The following is a 21,487-nucleotide window of genomic DNA, read 5'->3' as shown; positions in this document are numbered from 1 at the left end:
AGGTGCAGGTTTTGCTGCACAAACCAAGCTCTGGTGCTGCCTTTGCTGAATGGTGAAATGGGAAATGGTCCTAAAATAAGTCCCATGTTTGTCTGCCACTCCATCTGAAGAAATATTTTGAGTGATGAAGCTGAACTGTTCTCCTGCCTTATGCTGGGGGCGATCCATGACTTTGCTGATCTCTGTGCCTCTGTTTGGACAGGACAACATGAAATGGGTCGTGTGGATTGCAGCCCATTCTAAGTAGTCTCAAATCAGAAATCAGATCAGATGTTGGTCCTGTGTGATGTTTTCTTGGAGCTGCTTCACACTGACTCGATTTTACAGGCAGAGTTTGAGGGACAGGCTATTTTGTTTTGCAACTGAGGCCATACAATAAATGTGAGTCAGAGCCAGAAATGGTGTATGGGTCTCCTGATTGTCTTTGTTTGAAGCCTATCTGTAACTGGAAGACATTTTAATGTGTATACATTTGTATTAGAGATAAGACTCCAAGTTTTGTTCAGAAACTTTCTAAGCTTTGGAGCTTTAGAAGTTTTCTAACCCTTTTTGAGTCTTTCTGTGACTATGCAGTTGCATCCTGCACAAGCAGACACATAATGGTTTTGGGGGATGACAGTTTGATGAATGAATTTGGGACTTTCATAAAGGATGAGTCACTTTGATGCCATTAAGAGAGAGAATTCCAACAGTAAATCCAAGATGTATGGAGAGAGAAAAGTGGTGTTCTTCTAACCTTCTAAAGTGGTGTTCTTCTAAGCATCACCTGTGGCAGTTTTGCAGAAAATGGGTGAGGATGTTGCAGGGAAAAACAAGTGTCTTATGAGCTTGGGTTTTTTTCCAATCCCAGTGCTGAGGGCACTGCAGCATACTAGTGAGGAACCTTGGAGCAGGAATGTGTGAACCTTAAGTCAGAAGGAAAATTTTGAGACCAGCCTACTTTAAGGAATGTTGTGAAGACTGAGAGCAGGTACCTGAAACATCTGTGTTTCCATGGGAGATAACGTGTGGAGGAAACAGCCAAATTTTTAGTAGGGTAGAAGGAAGTGTCATCCTTAGCCTCTCTATTTTTATAGCTATCCATAGGAAAAGAAGTATATAAAGAAATCTGAACCCAAATTTGTGGAAAGGTTTTCCTCTGGTTTTCACTTTTTTTTCATTAAAAATGCCCACAAGATTTTGTAGAAAGAAAAAGATTTGTTTAGACAAAAATAAAAACCCAACTAATCTGATGAATCAGAGCCAGAAAAAAGACTGATCACTCACAGAGTTCTCCTACCAAATTAAACACCAACAAAGATACCTGTTCAATAGTGTAAATCTTGTGCAAAAGTAGAGAATCTGGTCTACAAATACTTATTAGTTGTGGAGTGCTATAGCAGTGCTTGTGTGGTGCTTGAGGTAAGGGGTTTGTTTTCAGGGCTGGCAATTCTGAGAATAAGATTCTTTGGGTTTTTTTCTGGTCTTTGTAAGAAGAGCAGGCAAGGGTTTCACAGCTCTCATCACCAGTTCTTAGTTGCTGAGCACTTTTGTTTGTTTCTTTGAGTTTGCTGTGAAGACAGTAAAGCACTTCTTAAACTTCTGCAAACGTACAGTTACCTTGACCTTGAGATGATAAAGCTTCTGCTCTTGTTTTCCATTTTCTGTGGCAGTGTTTTATCCAAAAATGCCTTCACATGGAGTGGGGACATTTTAAATCAGTCTTCTGCTGAGATACACAGAAGGTCCACCTACTTAATTGCCCCTGTTATTTATGTGCCAGATAAATAGCTTTTTATGGGCTGCTTTTTCTTCTTTTCATCAAAGCTTGAGCTTGTGGCAGTTCAGGTTTCAGAGTTCAGTGCTGTAGGTGGTGCTCTGGGCTGTCTTCCTTGTGCAATGCTCACCTCTATCAAACCTCTGTCATGGAAGTGGATGTAGTCCTGTCCTTGCTGTTATTATCAGTAAGAAAAGGTAAACCAGGATGTCAGTGTTCCTTGGGAACTTCTTTCTGCCTTTAAGAATGTGGACTGAGATTTGGGTACATTTCTGCTCCCTAATGAGCTTTACATTATTAGTTAATTATTGTTTTTCTCAATTTCCTGGTGATTCTTAATCAGGGGCAAATTATCTCCTGGTAGGTTCATATCTGACTGAGGGAAAGGAACGTTGCCATAAATTGCTTCTGGGTGATATTAAAACAGAAAACTGGACCTGCTGTACCCACCATCAGCTCTGTTGTGTGTTCAGCCAGTCCTTGAGACCAGGGTACCTGGCCAAACACCTTCTGCAGTGACATGGGAGAAGGAAACACACCCCAAGTGCAGAGCCAAGGATTTGTTGTTGGTTTAGCTTGAACTAAAGTCCTCTAACAGCCCACTGAAAGAATTATTAATAGGCCAATTATAATGGCCTAATGGCACTTACAGTCCAGATTATTTAATTGTAAGAGCTCATTCCTGATAACAATACAGATCTAATAAGCTTTCTGGTGTCTGATTATTTTCTGGTGTCATGATCCTCCTGAAGAAGAAAAGGGAGGTGTCATTACAAGTTGTCAGCACCATGAGTTTTTCATGTGGAGGAGTATGATGTTGATATCCGTGGTTTCCTCCACCTTTTGCCAGGCAGAAGGCGAAGTTAGTGTCAACAGTGTCTTTTTCCTCACTCTGAGGTCTACTTGGGGACATTTTTATGTGTTTACTGGGACAAATATGTGCTCCATTTACTTTCTTTTTCTTCAGTGGTTCACAATATTGCAGTCAAATTTGCCATATATGTTTTTCTCCAAGGAGTCTGCATGTATAGCAACAAAATTGGCTTAGGGATAACAAAGATTTTGTCTGTGCCAGTTAGCTGTGGCTGTGAGATACGTCTCAAAATTTGCAAAGGCTCATTCTTGTACCGGTTTTCATTGGTGAAATTTATGCTCTTTGAAGTAGCTTGTCATGGTCCTGAGATAATCACTGGCAAGGACCAGAGCCTGCTGATGAGAAGCAATTTGTGAGCAGAGGCTTTGAACTGCTCAGTGATCCAATCTAAAACTGATATGAGAAACAGATTTTGATTTAATTCTGACATAAGGAACTAAAATAAAGAGCTTGCTTTGAGGAAATTCATGTCTCTCCTTTAACCAATCATAGCCATTAGTGTATCCTTCAAGGGTTATGGCAAATAACCTTTAGAGGACCTGACTGTAAATATTAGTTCCTGATTTGAAGTCTCTGTGCACATTGCAGAGATTAGAAAGATTTGGTAGGTTCATTTCAGTCTCTGTGGCAGTCTTTCCTAAAATGTCAGTGACCAAAGAGGCTGAAACCAAAAAATATAGACTAACAGTGTCTGCTTGCAATTTTTAATTTGCTTGTAGAAAGGGTGTTGTGTCCTCCTTCAGTAAGGAAGGAGGAAGAATCAGAATAGCAGCAGGATCCTACAGAGAGCTGCAGTGCTGGACACCAAGTGAATCATCTTGACCACAGTGAAAAGCTGGTAAATGACAATGGACACTGGTTGGTGTTGGAGGTTACTGGGGTGAAGAGTCTCAGAGAACTCAGAGGTGCCCCATATGTTATTCATGCAGAAAACAGCAAAACAGTCTCCAAAATGAGCAAAAAACCCCCAGCTTTAACATCTGAGCCATCCAATGCTTGTGTGTGCTATCTATTTTGTGGCTTAATCATCTCCCACTGGAAAGCCATTCTAAAGGGAAATCAATTTTTCCTCTCCAAAAAAGTTGTAGAGGTGACCTTTCTGTGAGAGTTTTTGGTGAGGAAGTTGTTGCTCCTGAGAAATGGTTTATGGAATATGAACGTTACACAAACAGGAATTTTTCCATTAGCTTAGAGCTCTCTGGGTGGACTTGAGATGGGATGTCGTGGAGCTCTCCTTATTTATGCATGGGAACTTGTAACTGGCCAGAAAATAAAGCACAAATCAACATTTCTCATTCGGTGCCTGAAAAGATCACAGGAGGCAGTGCCAATATCAGTGTTTTGGTTGCAGCAGAACAGTCAAGCTTGTAAATGTTGTGTATGTGATGCTCAGGAAGATTATTCTGGATGTATAAACTTCACTTGTTGGAGTGAAAGGAATAGTGGTGGACAGTGCTGTGGGACCAGGGAATGGCACAGGATGTCTTAAACAATCTGTGCTGGGTTGTCCCTCCAGAGCAGGGAAGAGGATCCGTGGCAGCTGAGGGCAGCCCCACACTTCCAGCCACTTGAGTCTTTCCAGAGGGGTGGAGTTAAGCCCTTTTCTCTAACAGTGCTGGGAATAGACCATTTCTTGACAGAATTTAAAACATGGCACGTGGGTTTGGGTTTTTTAATCCTAATCCTAAATGGTGCAGGAGTGGGTATAAAGGTGTAGTGATCCTTGAAGAAGCAGTGTGTACCAATCTTGTCTTTAATCTTTGTGACTGAAGGAGCTTCCTTAGGCATTGCTGAAAAATTTCATGGTGAATTTGAAACCTCTTCTCTCCCCGAGCTCACCAAGAGTTTCCCCATTGAATTTAAGAAAAGTAGAATTAGGCCTAGAATTATTAAAATAAATTCCATTAAACTAGAGTCTAGCATATGTAACCACTTTCCAGATTTAGAAGCCTGTGTCAGCTTCATGTTCCTTTCATTATCTGGTAAAGGTAATTTAATAGGTGAGATGCTAATTCTGTATTTCTGTGTTGTTTCCTTTGGTCTTGTCCTTAATATTTATGGAGTATTCAGCTGATTTTTGCTGAAGCTAACAAAAAAAATCCTCCAGCTTGCAATAAGATCAGGCTGTTACACACGTGGACAGTAGCTATCACAGTGAAATATTCAGTGTGCAGCACTCAGCAATTCTGCAGGCTTAAAACAATGTTTTTGCACAATGGCTGCACTGCCATTGTGACATTTAGTCTACTTGAGAAAGCACAGTTATCTTAAAACAAAAGCAACAGAAGTCTTAATTTATGCTCCACAAGCTGTTATTTGTCAAAGTCGTGGAGCCTTGTTCCTGTGTAAGGCTGGTGCTATCTGAATCCTGCAGCAGGGGATACTGGAGGGGGGCACCAATGCACAGGATGGTGTCAAATGAAGTGTGAGAAGAGCATTAATCATCACATAATGAAGTATGGGTTTGTTCCTGGCAGATAACTTCTGAAAGAAAAGCGTGAAGAGGAATAGAAAGCTAAGAAATTTCTTTGTCCTCCTTTTTTCCCCCTCAAGAGTAATTAGTAAGATATTCATCAAAGATAACTAGCTTTCATGTATCTTACAGGTGCAAGTGTGCAAAATGCTTAATGTTCTGGTTTTCCTCATGATTTTGAGAACAATTTTTTGTATTGGTTTTGGGTTTCATTTTAAGCTCAAGTTTAATTTATTTTTCTCCCCATGAACTTATATAGGAAAACCTAACTAAACTCAGGACACTTTACAAGATTCTTTATAGACACAAGTATTTAGTCTCAAAAACTAATTGTGTATCATGAAAAATAATTTCAGCTTTTATATTACCAAATAAGAAAATACCAGTGTGAATTTTCAGTTGCAGAACATAACACATATATTTAATATATATTGGTGTGCTCTAAATGTAAAAGCTGCCTCAACAGCCCTTTTTTGCAGACTGCACAACAAACTGTACTACTGAGTATTGTTCAAGTGTGCTCATGAGCAAGTTACAGTTGTTTGTGAAGATTTGCATCGTATCAATTCATTTAAAGTTAATAAAAAAATCTTCCAAATCATGAAGAATCTCATCTTCTCATCACCTGCCTCCCTTTGGGCCCATGATGGGCAGGCAAAGCAATCCCAACCTTCCTTTCCTCTTAATTAATCCCCACTTTCTTCCCCGTCTGGGATGATGCTCATGACAGTGCTAGAAAAAGAGCAGTTTCACTTCTACTGAATCTACCTATTCAGCAATTTTCTGGGCTCCAAAGACTTGCTATTTTAAAATCCTGCATATATCTCTGTGTTATTAAAAGACCATCAGGAGGGTATGGCTGCAGTTTGTGGTAGAAATAGGAGAGGAAAAGGATTATTCACAGCCTGCATGTTCCTTGTCATCTGGAGGGCTTAATATCTCATCATACACAATGTGGTTCTGTTGCTAATTTGTGGAGCTCTTGGTATTTAAGAAAAGGTTTAAATGCTGCAGCTTAAAGTGCAGCTGGAGGCGGAGTTAGTTAGAAACAGCTCATAACTTGCAACAAACTGGAAGTTATTGATAAGCCAGCAATAGATCCATGTTATTTCATAAATAAAACCAAAGTGAGTGGCCAGTGTGGTCCATAGGCTGATAAGTGAGGAGGTAACTCACTGCAAAAGATGGAAATCTTAAAACACAAAGATCTTAGAACGGTTGGAAGGAGCTGTTGGCTTCTCGGTCGCCGAGATCGAGTAAAATGGGTTTTTTTGGTATTCAGTTCTTGAATTTCTGCAGGGCTGGAGATTCCTCAGCCCCCTCTTGGTGAGGTGTTCTGGTGCCATATCACCCCAGCAGGAGGCTTTCCCTGGCACTAGTCAGCAGCTCCCCATCAAGTGATAGCAGGCTGCTGTTAAAATTACCCCCCTGTGAGTCTTCTCTTTCAGGAACATATTATAGCAATTAAGTCCACGGTGGCAGCATGAAAAAAAAGGCAAAAAAGCCTATTAATTTCTTCCTTAGCCTGCTTATTTGGGTGCTTGAAATGCTAATTTCATTGAGAAATGCTAACATTTCTCCTTTCTGTGGAAATAACTTGTCTTGCATAGCTTCTGCTAGGGAAGGCCTGTAGCACTAACAGGGGAAGTCCTTATGCTGTTATCTTTTTCTGGAAGCTTTAATTTTTTCTATAATCTTTACAAGGGGAGAATTTTTTTTTTAATAATAATATGAAAGATCCTGTCATATGAAAAGTGGGTAGAATTGCAGACCAGAGCACGAGTGAGGAGATGCTGCCCCGTTGTACTGTGTGAAGTGGAGGGGTCTCCAGATGCAGAACAGTAAAATATGTACATGCCCAACAAACCACCAAAGACAGCAGGAACATTTTACATCTTGGATAAGCAATGTTTTCTGCTTTAAATGGCATGTTGCAGTTGCCCATTTGAGCATTTCCAGGTGTTACAGGAGCTGTGATCTGTTCAGTTATTATTTATAATTGATTAAGCTTCTTGTGAAAGATCCTAATCTGGTTTGGTGTGACAAGTGCTTATCTAATGAGTGTGTTGTCGCTGTGTTTGTCATACCATAATTCACATAAAGAAGCAATAAACCATCTCAGTTAACAGGGAGTTATATCCACAGCACTCATGCAGTATTCAGAGACAGGGGAATATGCACACCTTCTAGAATAATCACTGGCAGCTAAGAAATATTAATACTCATTACATATCGTACAGATTTAAAAAAAAAAGGCACAAAATTGCTTTATTAAAAGCATGTTTTATGTCATATACAGATTTAGAGGGAAAAAATATTTAATTTGTTTTAAATAAATCCAGAGGCTAATTTTGTGCCACTTCCATGACAGCACTGGACTACCAACCCATGTTGCCCATGTTTAGTTAATTAACAAATTTTTGAAGGGCAGGAAGGAGCTGGGATGGACTTCCAGCTCCTTTCAGGGTGTAAATGGAGTTACAGAAAGCACAGGAGCTGGGGAAGCTCCTCCTGGCCTTGGGACACACATGTAGGACTGAATATCCCATGTCTTCATGGTCCCAGCTGTCACTGGCAGGGCAGGTGAAGCAGGAGCAGGTTTGTGCCTTGCTCTGCTCTGGCAGGTTGGTCACCAAACTCAGCAGCTTTGAGTATCTCATAGTTACACACATGTAGGACTGAATATCCCATGTCTTCATGGTCCCAGCTGTCACTGGCAGGGCAGGTGAAGCAGGAGCAGGTTTGTGCCTTGCTCTGCTCTGGCAGGTTGGTCACCAAACTCAGCAGCTTTGAGTATCTCATAGTTAGGTAGCAAGAAAAGGAAGTTTTATTTTGATGAGTTATCTTCAAAAGCTAACAGTCACATAAATTAATGATTTAGTGACTACTGGGAATACAGTCATTTTTCCTGATGAAATAAAAAGACAATAAAGCAGCAAAATTTGATGTCATGGCTGTTAAATTCTGTAATTTTATACTTCCATCGATCAGAAAATGGATTTATGGTCTCCGTATTTTCAGCATTGTAAAAGTCTGCGTAATTTAATTGTTAATCTAAGGTCAAAAGTGAATTAGCATAATAATACCTGAACTGCACTGCCCTGAAATCCCCTGATAGGCATCTTTCTGACTCCTGCTATTATAAAACTGTTCCCATTAGTTCTCGACCCTATTAAAGTTGTTCCTAGATAAGCTTTGCAAGGGTAGTGTGTGAGAAGCCTCTCTGAATAAGCAGTCCTTAGATGATGCCATTGTCATGGGTGGGGCTGGTTTTTATGTGAGATATTAAGGCTACAGAGAGAGCCTCTATCGAGCCTGTATCAATCCTGATGCTTGTTATGATCTCCCCTTTGTTTTCACAAACTTTGTTAGAAATTTCACTGCTTTTCTTCAGAGTCCATTCTGACAACATTAAGTTATACGTTCAAAGATATAAAATTATTTGAGGCTGGGGTTTTTTTTCCCCTCCTCATAGTATTTATCGTATTTGGGTACATTGTGTTTCACTGTTTGGCCTTAATGTGCTTTTGCTGTCCTGGGTATATTTATTAATTAATGTCTTCTCTGTGTTTTGAAAGCCTGTTAGTTTTAGGTACTATTGTTACCAGTGGTTAAATCTTGAGTTATTAAAAAAAAAAAACAAACAAAAAACCAAATCCAACAGCCACTTAGCAAGGTGGCAAAAGGCTTGTAATAGTGATGTAAGAAGTACATTAATGCCATAATGTGTCTTTGTTTTTGAGAGGCTTTGACCCAGGGAGGTTTTTCAGGCACCTGGCTCTCGTAGCAGGATCTGGTCTTGTGGTTCTTATATTATATAATACAAGAGAGAGTTAGGAAACTTTTTGAAAAGCACCATGATGAAGTGAACTGTCTCATGTGGTAAATGGGGAAATGAGGACAAAGGTGAAGTGACCAAAAATGGGGTCCTCTTGGAATCCACTTGGGATTCCTTTGATTTTTGTGATGGTTATCTTCCACAATGAGTCTGGGAACACCACAGCATTATGCCTCTGAGTGAAATGCAGCCACACCTGAGTTTGGACCTCACGTGGCCGCCTCATGTATAATTTCATCCTGTAAATCTTCCTTTTCATCTGGACTCGCAAACCTCAGCTCAGCACGACGTACTGGGTGTGCCGCGGCTGAGTTTTGTTAAAAAGAGGGGGAATATTTCTGCTTCAGGCCCGGTGCTACGGTTAGATTGGTTAAAATAATCCAGCTTGTGGCCCAGAGAAAGCAGCCCAGTGGCAGGATCACGTTGCAAGGCTGGAGAATCGGGGTCGGGCTCCCCGTCGCTGCGAGCCGGGCGAAGTCATTTGCAAAATCACGGTTGGTCTGTGCTCTGCACCTTCAGAGTGGCAACACGGTGTACCAGGATAATGATGAAGGCATGTAGGGTCTCCTGGAGAAATGGCAGTTAATTATTCACTGTGAGCTGTTTGTTGAACTCTCGCTTGCTGGGTCTCACATGTTTTGAGCTGGTTTGTAAGCAGAGCAAAATACAGGAGGGAATCCAGTGCTCTATGTCTGCCTGCTAATTATTTGCTTACTGATCCATGGAAAAAACCCAGACATAACAGGCATTAAACTAGGTATTGAAGTTAGCATTAGAGAATGGCTCTGCCACGTGGAAAGGCAGAAAAACTTTTAAGAAAAAGATGTTTTGTAGGAATAAGTTGCGCTTCGTTTTTATCTCAGCTATTTACTTTGAACAACTTTTGGGGAGTCCTTCTGAAGCTCAGAATGCACGGACTAATGGTGTTTTATGTATAATTGGGTAGTATCTTATTTTCCTTTGCATAATTCAAGTGAAACCAACAAATTGCAAATAAGGGCAGCATAAATGCAGTGCCAGCAATCCCTAGCGTGACCAAGTGCAGTAAGAGAATGCAGGTGGGGAAAGTTTATCAGATGATTAAATAAAAACAAGTGGAAAATAACTACAATATTAAAAAAAAAAAAATAGAAGGGGAGGCATTTGCTCATTTAGGTGACCTTTTATTTATAGGAAATGGAATTTTTTTGAAACCTCAAACCAGCTTGCGCCGGGTGCATGTTTTGTGGTTTAGAACTAAGAAAAGTTCCACTTAGACACATGCACTTGCAGAATAAAGTCCTTGGGAGTAACCAAGGTGTAATCCTTGCAGATCGTTAAAGCTCTCCATGAAAAAGATTGAGATACCAGTTGTAAGGGAAAAAAAACCCCAAAACCAAAGCACATTGTTAAGTAGTTTATCTGCAAAGGGCCAGTTTTCCATACAGGAAAGGGTTGGTGTATCTGACAGGAGGTCTAACAGAAGGGGAGCTCCGGAACGAGCAGTTCTCCAGAAAAGGAGAGCAGGCAGTCTGACATGAAGGCTGTGCACACACAAAACTCCTGCCAGACTCCTCTGTCTTAACATTGACACCTACTTAGAGCCACCCAAGGAGAACAATTTAATTACCTAAAAATTGTGAATGGTTCCCCCCTACCAGGTCTGTTATGTGCTAAGCTGATAACGACTGGTCGAGGAGATGAGGGGCTCAGATCAGTGGAATGATGGTTGCTTAGCAATTCTAGGCAAGAAATGCATCTCCCCTTCCTCCAAGATCACATGAGATACTTTTGCCAACACCATCCCTGTTCACTGTGAGCAAGACTCTATTCACACCCTGAAACATGGAGCTGTGTTAACTTCAGCACTCCTGAGGGCGTGGAGTCTTCCTAACTTTCATCAGCAGGAGGACTAAAAGGGGTCAGAATCTGGTCAGAATCAAATCACTTCTTATAATCGTCCTGGTAATTATAGAAAAGTACTGCTGCTGGGAGGTGGTTATGGATTTGTATACACCTCAGCTGCTCCTTTTTAACCTTCTGAGAAAGCACTCTATTATCTTCCTTTTCTTCTCTTGATCACCTACTTCTTTCCTTGGGCGTTGGAGGGGAAAAAAAAAACCCTGAAAAATTACTGAGCTTCACAAAATGCGCTGAAATCTTCTCTCTGAGTGCCAAGGGCTGGAGGTGGGGAGGGGAAGGAGCAAACTTCATCCCTTCTCTCATGTTCTGAGTACTCAGAAGTTGCCTATGAAATGAAGTACTTGGGGTTTCATAAGTGGCTAGTGGGGAGCAGGGTCAGTATCGTGCTATCTTCAGGAAAACAGGAGTGCACAGCGGTAAGAAGTGTTCTGTAAAGGCACTTCACATTTCAAGTATTCTTTTTCTGGGGAAAAAAATGTTATCATACATCTAGTTTTGAGTGTATTTATAGCCTTATAATGTGTTAGCAGAATAAAGCAAATTTCTATAACTCTATCTAGAAAATACAAGTGGAGGAAGAAGTGATTACATTTCAGATTATTTCTCTCTATCGAGGATATCCAGTTATTTGGAAAATAATGCAAAAATTGAAAATAGAGAGTATTATTTATTTTTTCTTCGAGTTTTCTTTCTCAGCACATTTCTCCATATTTATTTCCTGCCATTAAATGGACTGCCAGGGTTGTATGAGCATCACCCAAAATGGCAAAGATGAATTCAGTGTGTAAACGAATCACAGAGTATCTCAAGTTGGATGGGACCCGTAAGGATTATTGAGTCCAGCTCCCTGCCCCTTGCAGAACCACCTAAAACTAAACCATGGGACCAACTCTGTCAGCTGTTGCCAGGCTTGCTGCTGTGCCCACTTGGCAGGGAGGTCTGTTCCAGTGACTGACCACCCTCTCAGTGAAGAAGTGAATGACAATATGTGAGGGGCATTTTTCTGTGAATAGGGAAAATAAAAATTCACAAAAGGGGTAGAATCAAAAAAATTGAGAAGGAGTAGGAGAACAGTGCTGGTAGAGTTCTGCAAGCTCTAGTCTGTGTGCATTTATGATGTGCCACCAGCAAGAAGAGAAGTTTGGAGTTACTGCTTTTACAAATCAGTGTGGCCCCGTCCATGACCAGTCATGGACACTAAAACAGGGGCAGGTTGCTGGATTCCTCCCAGAATCACGGGATTACCATCTCCTAAGTCGATGTCATCTGACTGTGAGCCATAATTGGGACACACTGATGGGGTGTGGGACCTACTGGACCAAATATGACAGGAAGAATTAGGGAGGTCTCTGTGTACTGTCTCTCTGTGATATGAAGAAAATGATATTTCCTTTTCATGTGGAGAATCAGAGCTGTGCACTTTCATTTCCCTCCAAAGAAAAAGGCTGGACATAAAATCAAATGAGATACTGAGTTGATCCTCAGTATCTGCTTAACTGCTGTGTCAGACTCCAGCGTGAGCAGGAAACAGAAGCTTCTTCAAAGGGACAGTCTTCTCATTTCAAAATACAAGATTTCTCTGACCATTACATCCCTTGGGGATCCCTGCTGGGACAGGACCCTTTAGCATCTTTAATAATGACCCCGATGGCAGGACAGCACACTCTCAGGAGCTTTGCAGATGTTAGCTTGCTGAGAACATGGCAGGGCAGGTCCAGAGGGACCTTGGCAAGCTGGAGAAAAGGGCTGACAGGGACCTCCTACAGTGACAAATGTAGTGCCATCACCTTGGGCAGAAAAATTCATGATTTAATACAATCTGGGGGTTCAACAGGCTACAGAGCAGTTTTGCAGAAAAGTTCCTGATGTGGTCTCATTTTTTATTGATACCTCAAAAAGCAATTAAGCTGCGAGGAAGGTTTTAGGGAAAAGTCATGAGCACAATTCTGGATGAGCATTGCCACATCCTACTGAGGATGGTCCACATCATCACAAAAGCTGCAGTAAAATTTCCTGGATTGTTTCTAACCTAGCTAACCTGTCTCTAGCACCTCCGTGTATTTTGGTTACTCCCTTGAAATGCTTAAACTTACTGAACGGGTCACTTTGGTTAGGTTCAAAAATAATTGGTGCCATGAGCGCTCACCAGCGAGTAACTGTCAGTGTAAATGTTTCTCATGCCTGGGGTTTTTACATGCATTATGTGACTGTTTCTTGCAGAGACTGAAGGAACTGAAACACAGGGAGTTTGCACGAAATGTAGCATCTAAGTCACGAAAAGATGAAAGGAAACAGGAGAAAGCCCTTCAACGCTTGCACAAGCTGGCTGAGCTAAGGAAAGAGAGAACGTGGTAAGTGCACAGCAGCTGAAACATAAAAAATATTTTCAAATAAGCCCTCCACCGTTAGCTGGTGCTGTGGGATGCAGGGTGTTGGAGTCCCTTGGCTGCAGCCCCACACATGTGTTTTTATGGCATTTTGGAAGCTGTATGTGTACAGTATTTGGTTCACACTATATGCAGAAATGAATGTTTAACGTTGCTTTTTCAGCTGAGCTGAAATGACACGTATTTTTAGTTCAAAAAAAGACGTGTTTCATATATATTTCATAAAACCAGGCACATTGGTTGAAAGCTGAGTGAACTAGGTCATGCATTTGCAGGCTGGCACTACTTCATTGATGAGGTGAGGAACACAGTCTGTCTCTCTAGGATGTAACAGATCTCTATGATTTAGGTTTCAAAATGCTTGCCGGGGAAAGCATCCAGAAATGTAGCTTTAAATTTCAATAACTGGATTTTATATATTAAAAGGTAAGTGCTCCTTTTTTCCCCAGCTCAACAGAGTGTTTACCTCCCTCTGCAAAAGTGACTCCTTGCTACTCATACATTTTACTGTTGCATCCAAACATGCTGTAGAAATGAATATTGAGCTTGCTGGTTGTGACTGAATGCTCAAATAGGACACAGTTCTGACACCGATAAGCCACTGAAAATACATGTACTCATCACAGTGTAATCTCTCTGGGGGAAAAAAAGGATTAAAAAAAAGGTAGATGTTCAAGTGAAAATGTTTTCTTTTTATTCAGTCCTCGTCCCACCAGACGAACCAACAGAGAAGTCCAACCAAGTTGCAACTCTTGTTCAGAAATAGCCTCTTTCCCCCTAGTTTGGATGGTGGGCAGCCTGCTGGAACAGAGTCTGTCTGAGCAGGTGGAGAGGATGTGAACGTTGTGAGGTCTATTTGGCACGAGCAGCGTGACGCATAATGTTTTAATCTTTTTATGATAGCTCATGGAGAGACTCTTCCTCCTCTATCAGTATTTTAACTGTCCAAATTTAATACTTGAGTATATTAGATATTATTCCCCTTAAACACGCTCCAGAATCTGAATTTAGCATATTTCAGGAGAAAGAGGAAAAAAAACCTTACTGTTTCCCTTTTTCCATGCTAGTGAAGCACAGATTTTGCAAACTTTTGTTGTTTCTGGATTTTTTTTTTTTTAAATATCTTTTTTCTAGTTCCTGAAGGAGAACTTCTGTCTGAGCTTTATTTTTCTACCTAATAATTGCTGTTTACTACTGCTTTGCATCCTTAGAAGTGTGATACAGACAGACACAGAAGATTTTTTTTTAAGCTGGTATTTTCTAGGTTGGTTTTGTAGAAGTCACCATTTTATTCTTTTAAAGGAAGGGTTTGTGTGGAGTTTTTAATATATATTTTAAATTTATGAAGAACTGGGCAAGGCAGGAATTCTCATGAGGAATTCATCTCTTGTAAAACTTCTGCTTTACTTTCTAGACCCAGTTGGGTCATAATTCTTTATCTCAGCACTTTTTGGGGTCCTAAATGACACTTGCAGGATTTTCCCAGTGACTCATCATCTAATATTGCTCTGCACTGTAACACAGAATAATTTGGTTCTAACAAACAAATTGTTTTAACATAGGTCCATTACTCCTAGTGTTTAGCAGTTCCTGTGGATCCTGGAAAACTGGCAGTTAAACATTTTTTGCTTTCCTCTTTCCTTCCTATTAAGTCAAATAGAACAGATGGGAAGAGGAAAAGAAATGGAGAACAGAAGCAGACAGTGATAAATTTTTTCTCAAGAGGGATGAATCACTTAATTCACTCCTGTCAGCTGAAATACTCTCCCCAGTTTTATTTTTCCATCAAAGAAATTGCTGAGATGGCGATGGTTTGGTCTGTGAACACAAATAGGATGGGAGCTGCTGGGGGATTGCCTGTGGGCAGAGCAGCAGTCACTGGAATGATGACTAAGAGGAAAGTGCTCCATGAGGTGCTCTCTGTTTTAATATATTTTGTAGCACTAAGGAATGTAAAACCTCCACTATTTGTAGTAATAGTGTTGTAACCATGCTGGTCTACTGGGAGGAGAAGCAAGATTTCTTGGGAGATATGCAGTCTCTTATTTGGCCAGCCAGTGTGTCTAGGAAAAGTTAACTACTTCGTAGGAATATGAGTCCTTCAGCTGGTAACACATGAGGGAGCTGGGAGCATAATATTTACTCTTTTTTTTTCCCCCCCCTCTAATACTGGTCAACTGATCTTATTATAAAAGATGGTGTTTTTTTCAAACATTCTAAATCCACATATCCACAGATTCCTTGTCTTTCCTTAAAAAACTCTCTTAGATACCAGTGTAATACCACGTTTCTGTCAGCAGTTCTCTGAAAGGTTTTGACTCAAAAGAGTTTTGTTTTCCTTCCTAGTGCTCCTGGAAGCGGCCCTATGTTCAAATCCACTACAGTGACTGTGCAAGATGACTGCAGTGATATCCCAAAAAGTGCTGCCATGGATTCTGCCAACCAGCAGGATTCCAGCTGTACATTAATGCACGATGCACAGAACTGTAAAGACGTTGCTTCTGTTGTTCCTTCCACTCCTGGGGATGTGTGTGGTAATAAATCCGATGCCAGCAAATGTGGAGATCAGGTTCAAGGAGCTCAAGGACACAGAGTCGGGTTCTCCTTTGCTTTTCCTAAGAAAGCAGCAGTGAAACTGGAGTCTTCAGCTGCTGTTTTCTATGAATATAATGACGAAACTTCTATGGAGCACGGATTTAGCAGGAGGAGTAGGTTTATCCCAGGAACATGTAACCTTCAGCCTCCTTCAGCAGCAGAAATAGTCGTATGCCCTGAGGAGAAACAAAACTGTTTTCACCCACTGGTGGAAAAGTGCACAGACACAGCAGAAGCTCCTGAAGCTCAGGATGCAAAAGAGCTGGCCAGTGAGGAGAGCAGGGTGCTGGAGAGTCCCTCCTTAGCTCCTGCTCTGTCCCACTCCAAGCAGCCTGTGTCCTCAGACCCGGGGGGCTGTGCTATGGATGTAATTGGAGCTGACTTACCGGAGCAAACTCTGCCCGAGGCTGTGGACAGCGCTCAGGTCCTGCCCCTGGACAGCAGTGGGTCTGAGCTGCAGGCAAACAGGCCTCTTGTGCAGGAGGGTGTGGAGGATTGTTTATCTCTGCAGGACATTGTGGAGGAAAACGACAAAGACGGGAAGAGCGATCCATCCGCAGCTGAAACGGAAATAAAGGATCCGGGGGCAGATGCAGTAGTTTCATCACCATCTGAAGAAGGTGGTAGTGGAGCCCCAAAACCCAAACCAGACGTGCACAAGAGACCATGTCAACCCTTTGTTCCTGTTCTTAGCAAATATGGATCAAATATTCTTCAGTGGCCATCAGAAATGTTAATTTACACAAGTACAGACCCATCGATTTCTTACAGCTGTAATCCTTTATATTTTGATTTTAAGTCATCCAGAGCAAGTGACAGTCAAGAAAAGCTCAAACATCAACCAAACATACCTCATTTGCACCATAAAACTGAATCTGACCATATCTTAGTCTCGGATTTTACAAATAAACCTACTTCAGAGTGTGGTGATTATGAAGCAGAAGTGAATAAAAATGTGTGCAACTATACAATACCCCTTATAAATGATGTTTCCCTTTTCAGAAATTGTGACCTTGCAAAAAATCAAAACAAAGTGTCCTTGGATGACTCATTCAGAATTAGAAAAATAGAAAAGTATCACATATCTAAAAACCACTTACGACAAAACACTGTGATGGATGAGAAATATAACAAAGTCTGGATTAAAGAAAGCCATGAAAAATGGCTTCACAAAAGCAGAAAAAGGAAAAGGAGAAGAAAATTATGTCGTTGTCATCATCATCACTGTGGGGACACAACAGCAGCAGAAATGGAGATGTCTCCAGTACCTGAGAAAGAAATTACTTACAGAGATGAAAATAAATATCAGCACCTCCAGAATAATGCAGAGAAGTGCAGACACGATGCAGGGAATATCTGGTTGGCTACAGGTGAGATACAGCAGTCACATCCAAAACTTGGCATTGAAAATGGGCATAAGAGAGTCGTGTCTGCATCAGATCACGTACACTGGGACAGAGGCTGGTGTGACTTTTGGAGTGCAAAAAACAGTGGCCAACACCATGGTTGTAAACGGCTGCACAGAAAGAGCAGAGCAAGCTCTCGGAGGCAGGCAAAGCAGCTGGCTCCAAGTTCCAGGAAGCACAGCCTGAGGCACTCTAAAACATGTTGTAGCTGGAAAGTCAGGAGGTCAAGCTGTAGCCCAGAGCATAAATGTTCAGGACAATGCTGTGGGGAGAAGGGTCCGAGTCAAAACCAGTCCGTAAAGCGAGGTTACAGTGTTCTGACCGAGGAACCTGAAAAGTGCCACCGCAAGCGGAGGCAGCACACCTACTCCTCTTCATCAGATGAGAGCTCCTGTGGACAGGCATTATCAGCAGAGGAATATCTAAGGCAAATGTCTACTTTAGTTACATATCACAAAGCGAAAGGGAAACACAAGAGAAGGAAAACTAGAATCCATCATGTTTTCCTTGACAGGAATGCGAGAAGCGAGACCTCTGGACCTGCCAAAGAAACTTCTGCAAGTTCTACGTTAAATATTTTGGGGGACTTATTGGCTCAAGACAATCTAGAGGAAACTAACGCAGATCCCAAAGCTGATGGTGCAAAAGATACAGATGAAACAATGGAGCTGGAGGAAAGCAAGTCACCTGTAGAAGGTGATGGTTCACACGTGCTGGAAAACGATAAACTGACGGCGAGTGCAGCGATGGAGAGCACGCCGGATACATTTTCTGATGTCATCACGGGCTCTGCTGCTTCTGTTCCTGAGCACAGTGCTCCGGCAGCTGCTGGCACACAGGATGTTCTGCAAGATGAAAAGAAAAAAGAAAACATCACCAGTCACGAAAACCAAGCTCGTTACAAAGTTCCCCTCTCCAGCAGACATTTGGAACCGGCTCCTCCTAAATCCTATCTTTGCCATTATGAGTTGGCCGAGTCTCTACCGCACGAGAAAATGGGTGAGGTGACCAGTGAATGGGTACAGTGTAATCCTGGCATATTTAGCAGCCCGCCACCCTTGCCATTCAAAGAAGCACATGTGAACAGTCATACCTTTTTGACTACGGAGCAGTTAATAGCCCCCTTCCCCCTGCCCGATCAGACACTGATATTCCCTCCCGACAACCACGAAAAATTCAAAGAGCTGCCGTCCGAGGCGTATCAGCAGATCGTGCCACAGGGCGTGCTGGCCAACAAAGTGAAGTTCGCCTTCCCCCCCGCGGCGATGCAGCCCCCGAGCTCCCCGCTGCAGCCCCTGCCCCTGCAGCCGCCGCTGTGTTCTACCTCGGTCACCACCATCCACCACACCATCCTGCAGCAGCACGCCGCCGCCGGCACGCTCAAGGTTCTCCAGCCCCACCAGCAGTTCCTCTCGCAGGTCCCGGCTCTTTCCAGAGCGCCTTTACCTCATCTGCCGGTGGGACCGCGGCTTTGCCCGGGCGGCCACGCTGCCTTCGTGGCCCCGCCGCACTTGCCGCTGCTGCCGCCCTCGGTCCTGCACCCCACCCAGCTGGCGTTCCCCCCGCTGCCACACACCGTCTTCCCATCCCTGCTGTCCCCGCACCCGGCTGTCATCCCCCTCCAGCCTCTCTTTTAGGACAGGGATGGGATGGGGGAAGGACCCTTCGGCTAAACGGTCCCGATGTTTCCACGGTCCCCTCAGCTTTGCAAAACGGTTCTGTGAACTAAACTGGTTAAAATGCCTCGTTCCTTGGGAAGCATTTACTGTAAGTATTATGATGCAAACATTCATGGCAAGTTCAGACCTGTACTATAACTAAAGCACTGAATAGTCTGATACTAATTATGAACTATATATATATATATATAAGTGAAAATCATGTCTTAGAATATGTATAATGTATATAAAATATATTTATAGTTCTATAACTTATGTTGTAAAGTATTCACCTTTCGTTTTTTATCTTTGTGTATTTGCACCTATTTAATGTTTAGACAAAGCTGATGCACTATGTTTTGTACTATGTTCTCTGAAACTGTAAATCTAGTGACAAACTATCTCTTGCAATAAATTTTTGTTAACTACTTAAGTATATCAAAAATCTTTCATTACAAGCCTCATGGATGTTGTTCTTCCATGTCCTTCTGCAGCTGAATGGCATCTTTTACCCCTGTTATGTTGGGATAATCAGGTTTCCCACACGTCAGTGATTTATCAGGGAGGTTCAGAGGCCAGTACCTTGAGGGCAGCTGTCTTACCGAGCCAGAGAAAGGGTAATAGATGTGTTTGTGTTAGTGGTTTGATGTCACCATGACAAATTTTGCCTACTTGTGGTATGTGCACAGATTGCTGACTGGTGGAGCTAATCCCTTTTATACTAAACCACAAACAGACGATGTAACAAATGTAACATGGGTAGCGGAAGGGGGAAAATAAAAAGGGTGATATTGATGTCAGTTTGACTTCAAGAGGACGTTGCTTGTAGCAGCAAGGAGGGGAGGTGTTGGTTGCACCCAGGTGCTCTGTGTGATGGCACATGGCCCTCGGGGGTGGATCTGTGCCAGGGAGGGCCTTGCTGCCTGTGCAGTGTGTGGAGGAGGGACCAGGAAGAGCTTTGTATGGGAAACCCACCAGGGTTTGATATAAATTCTTACCTCACTTCGCCCCTCTCTCTCCTGCAGCATTTCGCTAAAGAAATAGAATAACACAGAGTAGAGACTAATTAAAGTAATAATATACTGCCAGTATTTCTAACTGTACTACAGAGACTTCTCCCTACCTCTGCAGCCTTTTTATTGCTGTTGAACCCCACCCAGCTTTAGCCAGTGAAATCTTCTCATTTGCTTTGGCATGAGATATATCAGACCTACGCCTGTGATGGTCAGGAATAAAAGCAGGAGTCATTCGGAGGTAGAGTCATCTCTTTGAGTTAAAATGAAGTGTTACCATGTGAGTGAACCTAAGGATTTGCAGCATGATGGTTAGTGCTAGTAGTAGGCCCTCCATAACAAAAGGGCCTCCCAATAAATTACTTCTTTTCACCTTTTTATATAGTGTAATAAAATCATGTAAAGCTGAACTGAAGGAATAGTAAATTCAAAGTATTATTAATATACATTGCATATTAATAGCTACAGATGTTAACCATTTGGAAAGTAATACTATATCCTAAAACATATATTTTCTCCATCTAGAGCTTTAGAACTTACCTGTATCAATAATGCACGTTTTAGCACAATATTACATTAAAACTATAGCAAAAACCATCTTACCACTAAGATCACAAGAGTCAGCTATTCAAGTTTTCCATGTTGTGCAGTTGCAAAGGGCTAAATTACATTAAAAAGCAAAAAGTTGGTAAGAAAGAGCAGTCAGGTCCTGGAGAGCAGCTCGGATGCCCTGCCTGAGGCTGCAGCATGGGGTGAGGTGTGGCTGAGCATCCTGCAGTGCCATAAAGAAAGTCTATTTTCTCTAGTTCTAATTTCAGGTGAACGCCCATTTCTATTTATGTGGTATCTGAAAAATGTAGAAATAAGTGACTTTATACTGCTTTATTTCAAGAGTTTGCCTACATGACGTGTGTGTGTCCACTGCCTCCCATGCTGAGCAGTGCTGGGCATGGGAATCTCTGCTGGAAACTCTGGGAGGGGATGTACTGGCTGCCCTCTCTGTTGCTTTGGTTGACTTGTGCTGGCTTCTGCATTTCTGCCTCCTCTGTGGGAGCCAGCACAGACAGTCCCCTGGGTTCTGGTGTCCCATCAAAGACAAAATCCACCTCATTTTATAGCAGTACCCTTAAAACAAAGAATCCACATAGGACAAATGTGATTGCACGTTCTGGCAGGAGATTAAAAAAATCACCAATTTAAAATTTTCAGTTTCAATGTTCTCTGAAAAATCCCATCTATTAACTTGGAGGTCCACATTTTTTCAACAAAATGTTCCAACAGCTTCGAATTCTACTTTTTTTTTCTTACAATATAAATTATTTTTTTCTATATTCAGTTGTTAAACAGTTTTAAGACATTTCACAATTCTTTATTATCTACTGTAATTGCTGTTCAATAGTGTATAAACTACTTAAAATAAAAGACTAATAACCATAAAATGTAACAATTTTCTAATATGATATTACCTTTAATGCTAGAACTGTTTGTATGTGTGACTTCATATGTAAAAGCAAAACCAGTATAAAAATAAATCACAAGTAAAGTTTAAAATTGAACACACTAAATTAAATTGCCTAATAAAATA

The 21,487-nt window shown here is 41.7% G+C and overlaps 1 protein-coding gene across 1 annotated transcript in view; it reads left to right on the top strand.

Annotated features, from left to right (window-relative positions):
* The window catches only part of ZNF804A (zinc finger protein 804A), a gene marked incomplete at its 5' end in the record, with an annotated part of 37,764 nt that extends 18,074 nt beyond the window's left edge, over nucleotides 1-19,690 (top strand). Inside the window, 2 exons of the mRNA XM_029964429.1 lie at nucleotides 13,064-13,194; nucleotides 15,577-19,690. Coding sequence (XP_029820289.1) covers nucleotides 13,064-13,194; nucleotides 15,577-18,868 — 3,423 coding nt within the window. The remainder of the gene's footprint in view (nucleotides 1-13,063; nucleotides 13,195-15,576) is intronic.
* Between the last annotated feature and the right edge of the window lie 1,797 nt (nucleotides 19,691-21,487).

Source organism: Manacus vitellinus, unplaced genomic scaffold, assembly GCF_001715985.3.
Source record: "Manacus vitellinus isolate BGI_N305 unplaced genomic scaffold, ASM171598v3 scaffold_71_pilon, whole genome shotgun sequence".
Taxonomy (NCBI): domain Eukaryota; kingdom Metazoa; phylum Chordata; class Aves; order Passeriformes; family Pipridae; genus Manacus; species Manacus vitellinus.
Note: the sequence above shows the minus strand (reverse complement) of the source record. Positions and strands in the feature narration are given on the sequence as shown.